General features: G+C 26.0%; 1 protein-coding gene across 6 annotated transcripts in view; it reads right to left on the reverse strand.

The window, feature by feature from the left end:
- The window catches only part of LOC136085755 (uncharacterized), a 184244-nt gene that overhangs the window by 33747 nt on the left and 136690 nt on the right, over window positions 1-13807 (reverse strand). For all 6 annotated transcript variants that reach the window (XM_065807148.1, XM_065807154.1, XM_065807153.1 and 3 more), the window contains one exon: window positions 7942-8159. In XM_065807148.1, coding sequence (XP_065663220.1) covers window positions 7942-8159 — 218 coding nt within the window. The remainder of the gene's footprint in view (window positions 1-7941; window positions 8160-13807) is intronic.

Genomic DNA, 13807 nt, shown 5'->3' on the forward strand with positions numbered 1-13807 from the left:
GTCGATATTTTTTACAAATTTATTTGGCTAGACGGGTATTTTACACACAATTCAGTCGGGTAAATTTTAGTTTTAAGAAGTTTTTTTTTTTAATTTTAAGGAACCAGTTGGTTCTTTTGAAAGACTCAAACCTCCCCAACCCACATTTTATTTGTAGAGTCGGCTCTGAGTACTCGGAATAAAGTTTATAATATAATTGATTTTAAAATTAATTTTGAAATTAAAATAACCAAGTTAAAAAATTGTTTAAAATAACTGCGCATCTAAAAAGATAAATAAATTTAAATACATTTTTTTATACTTCTATTATGAATTTTTCATATAACCAATTTATGCTGTAAAAACCTGAAGCTGATTTAATTATCATTACATTTACATAGTAATCAGTGATGATTAAATATGTTATTTTAACTGACTTTCATCCTGATCTTTTTATTTCAGCTAGTATTGTATTATTTAGTTGAATCGAGGATGGAGTGGCAGTTATTTCTGATTACTGGTTAGTACAAGAATCAGTTATATGTTTTTGGCCTCAAGGAATTGGTGGTACAATGAGAAAAAATGAGAAAGTTAACAACTATCAATTACAAAGACTGGCCTCTCTATCCTTATATAAGAATATTGAAAAATCAAGAAATTTAATTTCTATACGTTTTTGTATAGTTTTGATTTTAAGATTGTTTTTCTGCAAATTATAATTTTCCAGACTATGAAAAGATACAAAAAGGGGAGGCTAAATCTTTGCACCACACTAATTTTTTTTCAAGAAAATCAGAAATAAATCCAGATTTAAAAATAAAAATAAAACAGCAAATGGTAAAGTATTGTATATGAAAGGTAAATATTGTATATTTTTAAAACCTTAAGATTCTAAATGAAATAAAAATTTTATATGTTGAAATTTTGTTTTAATATCGTTGTGTTCACATTTGAAATTAATTTTATAAATATTTTGTTTGCAATTTTGAGGATACCTTACATTGCAATTAAGAAAAAAAAAAAGAAAGAAAATTATAAAATCAAAAATTATCAAAACTCATTGATCAATCAAACAGCAAATTCTAGTCCTGAACCTTCAGACAGTAAACATATGATACCAGTTCTTCTACGACCTCCCCATCGACAGTCAAATTCTACCATCTCTACAGATCAAATTGATAAATTGCCAGGTAGTTCTAGCATAAACATCACAACTACAATTCGTAAGTTTTGTATTGATAATAATATTTTGGCACATATGTTGTTCAGTAACATTTGAAAAAACAATGTTCTTTTTTACCAGCACATATGCGGAGTCTTAATATAGACTTTTTTAGAATTTAATTTAGTTAATTGAGAATAGTAAAGTTGTATTTAAAAAAACTAAAGATGTGATTGAAAACAGTAATGTTGTAATTAAGAGACATAATATGTAATTAAGAAACGAAATATTTTTCCTTATTTATCTCTAATGTCTCTCAACATTTTTAAATCTCTAACACATTAAAAATTATGCAAAAATAAGGATTTCGTGACTTTTAAAATTTATTGAGTACTTTTTTGGACTCTGTTAACCTAATACATTTCCCATAAATATAACTTGTTGTTTTTGTACAGGTTCTGATTTAATATAGCAAGTTTTGGCTGATGTTATTAGACCATATTTTCACAGTGCGATTAAGTAGTTGGAGGAAACTAAGTCATATTTGCATAAACAGCGCCAAAAGGAAGTGTCTTTTGGTACTGATAAAAGTGTAAATCTTACCAAAAACTTTATATTTCCATTAAAAGAAATAGATGAGCTCCTACAGTTGAACAACCTTTTTTTGGAAGATACTAAACGTCAATCAAAAGCAGTAAGCCTTATATTATTATTATATAATGTAATAAAATAAAAAAAAAGGAAAATATGTTTTTTTTTTAATTAAGAACTTAAGTTTATATATTTTTTTATTTTAAAATTGACTTCAAGTATAATACCATTTATATTTTAGTATAGTAATTTTCATAAAATAACTAATGATAATTTTTTTATAGGTTACTTTTTTGCCTCTAATTGGAGGAAGTGGTCTATCAATACTGCATAACTTTTCAGGATAACGAGGAAAAAGACAATGCTGTATAACTTTACAGGAAAAAGAAAAGGGAACTTAGAATTTAGTTGTCTAGTTTTGGTGAAAAGAGTGATAAATATTCGTATGGTAGACAAACTTATAATAAAAGTTATTTGAATAACTAGTTTTATATAAAATAAAACTTATTTCTCATCATCGCAGTCATCATCATCATCATCATCATCATCATCATCATCATCATCATCATCATCATCATCATCATCATCATCATCATCATCATCATCATCATCATCATCATCATCATCATCATCATCATCATCATCATCATCATCATCATCATCATCATCATCATCATCATCATCATCATCATCATCGTCATCATCATCATTACCATCATCATCATTGTCATCGTAAATAGTCTAATATAAAGTTTTGTATTATAGTATTTTCATCTGCTTATTATTCCACATTTTATTGATGCAGATGCAGTGAGGAAAAGCTATTTTACATCAATAGCTATTCAACTGGACAAACTAATGGCTGTCAGTGTCTATTCACTGGGATGGACTAAAGAAAGCTCCAAAAGATAATCGAAAAGTTCAATAAAGTTTTTACTTTTCAGATAGAAAGTTGTAGATTTTTGTTTTATCCGTTTTATTTTATTTTTAGTTGTAACTTTAATATTAAAATTATGAAAAGTTGTACAGTTTTTAAATATATATATATATATATATATATATATATATATATATATATATATATATATATATATATATATATATATATATATATATATATTATATATATATATATATATATATATATATATATATATATATATATATATATATATATATATATATATATATATATACATATATATATATACATATATACATATACATATATATTTAAATATATATATATATTTCTCCGCGCAGCGGCATTGTTCGTTAAGGTTCGTGTTTCGGAGCTATAGAGTTGAGAGAGGGTTATAACCACAATTAAGTAGCCTCCCCGTCTGTAGTGGCCTTCTGAGCCGTGGGGAGGTGAATTAACAACAAGAAAAAAAAAAAAAATTATATATATATATATATATATATATATATATATAAATAAACAAAATTAAAATGTATTTTACAAAATAGAGGGCTTAATGTTCCAAAACCCCTGAGCAATAACAAATTTGTAGCAATCACTTAACAAAAAATTTTCATTTAAAAGTGTGTTTCATCAATAAAGATTTATTAGAAAATTTTCTAATGAGTCTTTATACTAGAAAGCAAGAATAGTGTTTTATATCAAGAAAACATTTTTTATGATATACAAAATTGTTTTAACTATCTTTTACTAAATTCAAACTAATTGCTTGTTTACAAATTTTGTCTTGAAGTTTATTAACTCTTTATTACTTGCTATATTTTAGGATTAATTGCATAGTCATTTTTACACAAGTTCATAGTTCATGATTTTGATTTTAAGTCAAATAAGATTTTGGTTGCAATTTTTTCAGATATGTGAATTTTGATAGTTACCATAAGGAAACTCTGAATTTTTATGGAATAGGCATCAACCTTTTTAAAAAAACATGTTTAAATTGAAACTTGTTAAAAAATAGTTGTAAAAACTAAAACAGGTTGTTTTTACTTAATAGAAACGTCATCTCTTAGTGGCCAACTATTTTTTAGAGATGTGCAAGCCATCTTACTACCTTTTCTCAACACACTAGGATTTCATGGACGTTTTATTTAATACAAGTAATCACAATAAGGTTAACGTGAATAAAATGTTTATTTACAGCAATATTTTTCATTTGCTAGGAGAATCATAAAAACAATTTCAGGTATTGCTTAAACACAGGCATAAATTGGACTTTTTGCAGTAAACTCGCCCTGTACCAACTTTGTATAAACAACATTTTTACTTTTTGTTTCGAAATTCAGAACAATGAGCAATCCTATAAAATGGAGTATCATCAGAAAGTCGGATGTTTTCTTTGTTCATAAGACAACTAAACTATAGATTTTCTTTTAGAGGGTCAACTATCTAATTTTTGTTAAGTTTATTTTTACAATTGCAGATGCTAGCAAAACTCTAACCAGCAGTAGACTAAGTTGAGATTTTTTAGGTCTTTTTAACTGCCTATAATGGCATCAATCGACAAACCTATTATTCACTTTTATAATGTTGACTCATTGATATAAGACCCAGATTATTATTAAACAAAATTTAAAAAAGGCAGGAGCAGACAGTAGTAGACAGAAGATTCGTCATCAAGCCCGTATAGTAGGCGTAAAGTATTTTTAAAAATTTCTTACTATATAAATTTACAAGTATTAATTAAATAACAATATAATACATAACTACAATAAGATATGATAAATTGCAGCATTAAAAAAACAGATAAATTAAGAAATATTGCCAGTGTTGTTTTTTATTTTCACTTAAAAATACAAAAATAACTTTGTGTCTGTTAATTCAAGTAAATGCTGTATAGTTATGTTTTTTAAACAATTTATTGAGGTTATACTTTGATTTTTTCATTAACATCTACGTCACAATGACGGGGTACTCTATATGAATTTGTGTAATCGGATGTTTTGACTTAGGTAAGTTATAGCCCACCTTATTAAGTATTTATGATTAATTTTAAGAAATTGGTTATAAAAGGATTTTGGAAGCATGCTATTTTGATATTTTAACAAAATTAACATGTTTTGGAACAGGTTTAACTTATAGATATTAAGGGCTTTATGTTGATCAAAACAAAAAGATAGTACTATGAGGTAACATCTTTTTGTTTTAATCAAGTTTTTTGCCTTTCCAATTGAATATGTTACACAATAATTAATAGTTATTAGAATGTATTTACAGTCATACTATTTAGTAACTGCTAAGCCACTCTAAGCATTAATTTGAAAACTGTACCTACCTACCAGTTTTTCTAAAATCTTTTTAATCTAGCCCATGCATGTTGTATGCAGTAAGATCCAAATTTGACATTAAAATTTACAACCCTAGTACCTATTGGATCTCTTGAGTGTTAGGGCTTCTAAATTTTGATGTTTTGAAGATACTAAATAGATGTTTTGATGTTTTAAGACACTAAATAGGTTGTTTGTCCTAAGATTTCAGTATTCAGCGCATCTTTCCTAAATTTTTTTAAAATAGCATATGGGTTCCAGGTGTCAACATTATCTAGAGGTAACTTGAATTTTTGTGCTAAAAAAATCTTTATTGACAACAGGAGAAGTTTTTTTTATCATTCACGGATATACTTGTTATACATTGACAAGCCTTTACAGATACCATTTTCACTTGTGTTTTGTTTATGTAACTATGATATGTACGTCAGAATCATAAGCAATGCATAAGTGTACAGATATTTTTTCTTTATCAGCAATATCTAGGTCTGAAATCTTAGAATCAGAATATGAAGATAATAAAATTTTTAATGGTGCTTTGATGTTACATGACTTTGGTGTTATATTTTGATTCAATTTAGCTATGTTTACATAATAAATGATGTTATACAAGAAAAACAGTTATAAAGACCAAAATTTATAATATTAATGAATAAAATGGTTTTATGAATTCACGAGATTATTCCCAAAACAGTAATAATATTAGCATCTTATTTAAAATTTAATAATAATTTATTAATAGTCTATAAAAGTTTTAATGCTGCTTTGATGTTGTTTGACTTTTTATTCAATTTAGCTATGTTTTCATAATAAATAACATCATACAAGAAACACAGTAACAATGTCAACGTCTTATTTACTCATAGTAATAACTAAAAAAAAAGTCGTAAATATAATCTTCTCAAAATATCTTTTAACGATAAAATAACTTGTTCGTAGAAGCAATTTGGTTTTCATGTACTTTAGATAAATATATTTTTTCATATATTAAACTATCGGGTGGACACGGCAAAAATCCGGTCAACTTTTAACTGAGATTTCTCTATAACCATAAATCCTTATTATTTCAATTTATTTATACTAAATATATTTACATCAACTAGGGTTACAATTTAATTTTAAGGCGATTGGTTGGCTGTTTCGAAGAGATAATGTTTTGAAGTGGGTTGTTGCCATCATTTTGCAGATTTTTTTTTCTTCACCTTAATGATGACATTATTCCACTTTTTATGGAAGACCTCTTTTTTTTTTGTTACTTGACCTGTCTTAGAAATTACTCCTTTAGCTAATGCCTAATCTTCGCTCTTCAGGATAACTAATAATTGACTTTAACTTTTTGGATTTGTGGAAAGCTTTTTCTTCCACTTCCAGGTTTTCTTTCGGAGCTTTAAGTAGTTATAAACTTATTTATAATATCTACGAATGTAGATTTCAGGACATTTGTACGGTTAGCAATAAAGCAAAATGTTTTTTGCAAAAAAAAGTTCACAACTTCTTTATGCACCACATTTTGTTTCAAAAACACTTGATGCAAAATATTGATTTGTAAACAAATCTTTATCAACGCCATTAAAGATGTTTCAAACACAATTAACGATGCTTGAAACACAATTGAAGATGTTTAAAACATAATTAAAACGTTTGATTTAAAAAATAAATGAAATAAAAAGCGTTCGTTGTTTTAGAGAAACTTAATTTTTAAGTTGACCAGATTTTCTGTATCCACCCGATAAGCTATTCTAAAATCATTTTTCTATGCACCTACATAACTTCTTAATAATAATGCAATAAATTTAATTTAGGAAGAGTCTGTAGGTCATGTTAAAAACTTGTAAAAATGAAGTTTGCTTTTTGACCGGCTTCACTAGACTTGTAAGTTCATCTTGAACATATCTTTTACTAAACATAAATAACAACTGCACCATTATTATACTTTTAAAAGATGACATTATAAGTAAAATAACGAGCTAGACAGAATTACAAAGTATATAAGTCAATATTATTGCAAAAAGTTGTGGTAACCATTTGTTTATTGAAAGCGGTAATCAGTTAATCTTCGAAAGTAATGACCGAATAGTTTTTCTGACCTCCCAAAATAAAGGGGTTGAAAATTTTTTAATTTCTTTCAACACTAAAACTATAAATTTAAAACCTTTTGAAAATAATAAACTTAGTTTCAAATTTAATGTTTATTAGCTTATTGCTTTCACATTTAGAAAAAGTGAGGCAAACATTTTAAGGTTGCTGTTATTCGAAGGCTCAAAAGACTACAATTGTTTTAAATGACATTTTTATTTGAGTAAAAACTTATATTTAGAGTGTTTCCAATGTCTAATATTACAATACTTGATAAAAAAAACTGTTTTAGCGGACCTGAATCAAATACTGCAGCAAAAGAGACAAAATTCAATAATTGTAAAAAATTTCCTTGACACATTCTACAAAGAATTTAAATGGAGACAATAAAAACTTTCTGAAGTTAAAATCAAGTATTTAAAACAATTAGACAATTGAAATTTATATTTTCATCCAAATCATCAAAAAAGAAATTTATTTGACTCATAAAAGAAATAACAAAACTTATTACTTAATCGAGAAAAAAAAAACAATTTAAAATAAACTTTAACTGAATGTAATAGTTGAGAAAAGAAATATCCAGAATCTTTAAATACAGACACAATAGAACTTCCTGAAATTTCATTTTTCTTTATATTTACATAAAATAAAAAAAACAAAAAAATTTAATTTAGTATCTGAAACGAAACTTTTAGTTTTATAATACATGTAAACCAAACAATGTTTTAAAAAACTTGTTAGAAAATACTAAAAAACACTAAATTTATATAAAAGTTATTGTATTTCTAATTTTGTTTTACAATTACTTATAATTTTTCACAAAATTTTAAATTTTGTGAAAAATTAATAAATAACGAATATTAAAAAACATTTTTTTAATGATTTACCTTTTACAAGTTTAACTGCAACATTGGAATTGTTTTCTGAAATACCATGATATTCAGAGTTATGTTTTATATTCCTCCTTTTTGATAGAACTGAAAAATTAAGTTTTGCAATAAAAACGGTACCAAATGCACCTTCGCCAATTTTTTTATCTATAATAATGTCTTCAGGGAATATCTCCCACTCATCTCCTAATAATTTATCATGCCCATTTTCATGTCTAAAAATAAAAACCAACAAACAAACACTCCCAAATATATATATATATATATATATATATATATATATATATATATATATATATATATATATATATATATATATATATATATATATATATATATATATATATATATATATATATATATATATATATATCTATATATATATATATATATATATATATATACATATATACATATATATATATATTAGTTTTATGTGTCATAAATCAAATAACTATGGGTCAAAAGTAATGAAAATGGCCTTTCATCTGAATAATTTTCAAAAAAGGTCAACTACCACTCGAAATAAAAATATCTTTTTTTACATTTTTAATCAGTTGGTGTATAATTTTTTTAAACACATTTTAAGCTTATTTTTGAGAAATTGTGTATTCTTATTTCATAACAGTCTTTGAATACCTCAAAATTTCTCATGACAAATGTAACCAATGATTTTCTAAAATTATTTAAGTAATATATAGTTATGAAAGCTAATAAATGTTGTAATTTAGAATCTTATGATGCATCAATAAACTCTTCAATACTCTCCAATTAAAAAACCTAGAATTAAAAAACAATGGCCATCAAATTTTTTTAAACTTTATATATATACATATATATATATATACATATATATATATATATATATATATATATATATATATATATATATATATATATCTATATATATATATATATATATATATATATATATATATATATATATATATATTATATATATATATATATATATATATATATATATATATATATATATATATATATATATATATATATCTACTATAGCATATTTATGTAAAAACTTGCTCACTTTTTTGCTTATCTAAATCATTATGGCTTTTATAGAAAAAGATAAAGAAAACGAAGAATAAAGAATGAAAAGATTGCTTCCCCATCCCAATCCCTCAGTCGATGTAGCAGCACTCCACTGCGAGTCAGGCTATTTGTCAACCAATGTATGTACTGAAGTCCCCGGCAGCAGGCTTTTCACTATGACATCACACTGCACACCTAAATCAGCAGTAAAAGATACAAAGTTTTGATACAAATAAAAAACGATTTTTTATTCGTATTAAAACAAACTATTTTATAATTTTTAAAATAGTTTGTTTTCATACATATGGGGTTAAAAAGTTGTTAAAATATTAACTTATCGTGACGTTAAAATATTAGGTTTTTATCTCTATTTTATAACGTTGAGAGAATGTTATTTTTGATTTTTATTGATTTAAATATTTTGCAATCGCTGTTGATTATATTGATAAAATAATTGTTGTTATTTTAATATTAAGATTTTATAAATAACCTTATATTATTGGTAATGTTATTTTTAAAATAATTTATTTACGAATTATTTGTTTTACCCAAGTTCATTAAATAAAATTAAATTTAACAATGAAAAAACAAAAACATACGTTTTAATTATTATATTAGAGTAAGAATAACAATAATATATTAAAGTTTATATAATTTTGAATATAAAAATAATACACAAACTAATAACAGAAAGTTAAAACTGTTTCCTATAGGGTATAGAACGGTTAACTCTCATGTACCAAAACGTTATTTTTTTTTTACCATTTAGTATTACTTAAAAAAAAAGAAGTGTGTTCTAAGCAATCAACTTTATAAGTTTGTTATTTTGATCTTTTAATTCAACGAATTTAACAAGCTTTTACTTTTAATTTTATAAATTTAACGGAGTATAACAAATTTTGTTAGATTCTCTCAAAATTTCACATAAATTGCATAGTTAGCCATTTATAATTTTGCTCAGGTACTTTTCAACTTTGTTTTCCTTTAAAGTTATTTTGATACAATTTGGCTAAGAGTGCTACAAAGTGAAAATAAAAAAAATGTTAGTTATTTCACTTCAAACTTAAAAATGGCATTCCAAAAACTTTTAAATTAAAGAAATCTTTAAAAAAAAAAGGAATATTCTGGCCATGCAAACAGAAAAACTTCCAGAGAAAGTATTCTGTTTAGAAAACTGGCACTTTATCTTATCTGCGGAACCATTTAAAAAGCAACCATAAAAAGCTACACGAAGAAGTTTCTAGAAATTACATCAGTTTCAAGAGAAAAAATTTCACTAATATAGTCGGATTGCCATTATACTCTTCATTAAAATCAAGTTTTATTGGTCCTCAAATAGATACAGTTATTAAAAAAAGGATGATCAAACAGTGCAGAAGTTTATATTTGAAGATGGATGATCATTTAAGAAAGCTCTGGCTCTGGCTTCATCGAATTGCGCTCGATGTTATATATATATATATATATATATATATATATATATATATATATATATATATATATATATATATATATATATATATATATATATATATATATATATATATATATATATTCAGGCAGAGGCTAGAAGAACTTAACTCTAACTTACAATACTCCTACTTTGGGGATCAATAAAAAATGGAGTCCTGAGGAAAGCAGGATCAGCCTCACACTCCTACAAAACAACCGACATATTATGTTGTTTCTTTTTTATGTTGCTAAATGCTTGGTGTTCATAGTTGTAATCCTAGTTTATTGTTTGTGTCGCATTTTTGGTAGTATCAATGCAGTTTATCTTTTAACTCTCAACAAGGGCACACCATCAATACTCAGTTAATTGGCTCTAAAATTGGGAGTTAAATATAAGCTTTTTAAACTCTATGTTAACTCTGTGAGAAACTAATCCATAATACATGCAGAGAATGTTCCAACTTGGTTTAAAACTTTTAAATCTATAAAATTTACATTACAACTGCAATATCATAATCAAGCTGTTTAATTAGGGTTTACTTGTGTTTGAATTTTTGGCTAAAAGTATTGGCTTTAATCAACAAATCCATTTAGTTAGATTCTTCTGCGTGAATGCTTAAACGCTTAATTTCTTTGCTTAGGGTACCAATACACGATTTAATATCTTTTCTTCATCTTTCTTACACCAGTAAGTTCCTCAGTGATAAGCATTCTTTTTCCTTTCTTTTAATAGAAACATTTCCCGTTTTATTTATATCCAAATATTAAACATATCAAGAATCAGCTAATTTATAACATTTTTATAATTAATTAGTGATTGTGAAATTGTAAACATTCTATTTTGATGCGGTCATATGATCATAAACACTGCTTAACTAATCAAAGAGTTTTGTTGAATGTTCTCAATAAAAAGCTTTTTGTTTACACTAAATCCTCGCTAAACAGCACACTGGTTGGGAAGTAAATTAAAAAGAGAACACAGACTTTCTTTAATAATTCAAAATATTTATTACCGTTCAAATAAGCATTAAAAAATTGTCAAAAAACGTGCAATTTTCAAGCAATTGAAGTAGGTAAAGTCTTATTTGTTATCTGTTACAACAGATTTTGTACAGTCTCCAAACTGATTTTTGTTTACATCAGCTGTTTAATGGCGGATACCAAGTTAGATCTATACAAGTTTTTAACAAGCAAGCCAAAACAACCAACTCATTTGCTTTTAAACATGTTATTTAAGGATAGACTTGCATTTTATACTAGCATATGCTTCAAACTCACACAGTTTTGTAACAATTTTAACCAGCATAGTAATATAACTTTAAAATTTTTCTTTTTCACTTTTTGTCACATCTTTAGAATGTAAATTAAATTTGACTGCTGTTCCAAGGTGTATTTAATTAGCTGGCAATTAATTTTCTAGTTTTGAAACATCAAGTCTAATAAGTTTTAACTATAGTGGTTTCAGCATTAAGTATATCCTCTTTTATAAAGATGCAGAAAGTTTTTAGAAGCCTCTTTTACAAGGTATCATTAAGGAAAGGAAGCGTCTGGAATAACTATTCTTTCAATTGCCTTGCAATATCCCTGAAGAAATCTAGGTTGTCATTATAATGAGTTACCAGTATATCATAAGATTTACATTTGCGTCTTTTGCTTTTGCTAAGACTTTCCCTGTATGAAAGGACCTTCACAGCATTTTCTAAATACTAATGGTTTTATCAGCGACTGTTTCATCATCCGCGTTTCGGACAGAATCTAATATAAACTAGAAAATAAATAATATAAATCCGTGTAAAGTTTATGTATTAGTTCCAGGTGTGCTTTGCAATTGGAAGTAAAAAGCTGAGGGCATATTAGTTAGAAGTTTAAACACAGTAAGTTGCAGGTTCAAAGCCATAAATATATTATAGAAATTAAAAGCCTAAAAAAAGTCTTTAAAATATTATTGCTATTATGAAAAACTCTTCACAAAAGTTTTCTTTTACGTAGAAGTCCCCTCTAGCGGTGAATCATAAAAGACATTGCCTTTAAGATCTTTATTAAGTTCTATGTATCAATTCAACGCCAGTGGCAAAGGCTCTATGAATCATATACAATCCACAATTTCTAACATCAAGTAGCAATGGTAACTCGGAGCTAAAACTTTGGTTGTTAGGAAAATCTATAATTTTCCAGTTAGTACTTGGCTCATCGATTGCAAGCTAAAAGAAGTTTTTTGTTATATCTTTAATGCTTTATTAAATTATGTGATTAAAATTTCAGCATTAGGTTGTTTTAATAATTTCAAATCCAAGCAGCGACTTTCTTTAACTCATGAGGACTCATTCCAATAACGAGTTAGAATATCTATCTGTTATCAGTACATGATCTAGGTGAAGAGTGTGAGCAACTCGTATTAAGTTATGAATTACCAAGAAACAAAGAATAGAGTTAAATGGCAAGAAAATAGTTAACAGATAAGTTAGAAAGTTGTAAATTATATAGTTTAGGGATATATGAGGATGGTCGAGATATCAAATGTGATATGTGCATGGATAAAAACTAGATAAATAAAAGTTTTTAGAGCATGTAGAGACAGATAAAGCAACTATGTATGCAACCTACCTAAATAATGAGTCGAGCGAGAATAAGTTTTGGTTGATGCTACTAGAAATAAAACCTCATTTAAGCAACAACAAAGATAGTATTTATGGAAAAGAGAATGGGATTCAAACTTATAATGATGGGGAGTGACTTACGCTTGGCAGATCCAACAATATTTACAACCTATTTTTGGACCTTGTCAAAAAGAAAAAGAGCATCATTAGAAGAAACATCCCAGTTATGACAATAGTATTTCAAATCGGATGAACAAGAGATTTGTAGAGATTCAAATAGAGAGTATAAAAACGGGAAAAAAACAAAAACAATGGCTTTTGTTAATCAATTCATCTATTAGCCTCATGCTCCTAAGAGCTAAACTAATTAAAAGGTTAGTAATAAAATGAAATGAAAACTAGATTTTGGTGAGCTAGATTTTAAATTTCTCTTGCACAGTCAGTCTGTTGAGCGTGCTTTACAGCTTGTCTCTGAAGTTTCAAGAAAAGCTTTTTTATACAGAATAAGTGTAGTTTAACAAGAAAAAAATAAAAAACTTAAAGATCAAAGGAAAAATTTTAATCTAAAAAAATTAGTATTCCATATTCCGTAATGCAAAGCACTGCATATTAAAATGCTAATGGTTGAAAAAATACCTCTTTGTAATATTATTCTTTAGGTCTTTCTTTTTTTCCAAAAGCTAAAATAGTTTTTTACAAAAACCTGTTACTTCTTTCAGAAATTTTTAGAACTATTGTTAGACTATAGCTGGAAGGAA

Source organism: Hydra vulgaris, chromosome 10 (genome assembly GCF_038396675.1).
Source record: "Hydra vulgaris chromosome 10, alternate assembly HydraT2T_AEP".
Classification (NCBI taxonomy): domain Eukaryota; kingdom Metazoa; phylum Cnidaria; class Hydrozoa; order Anthoathecata; family Hydridae; genus Hydra; species Hydra vulgaris.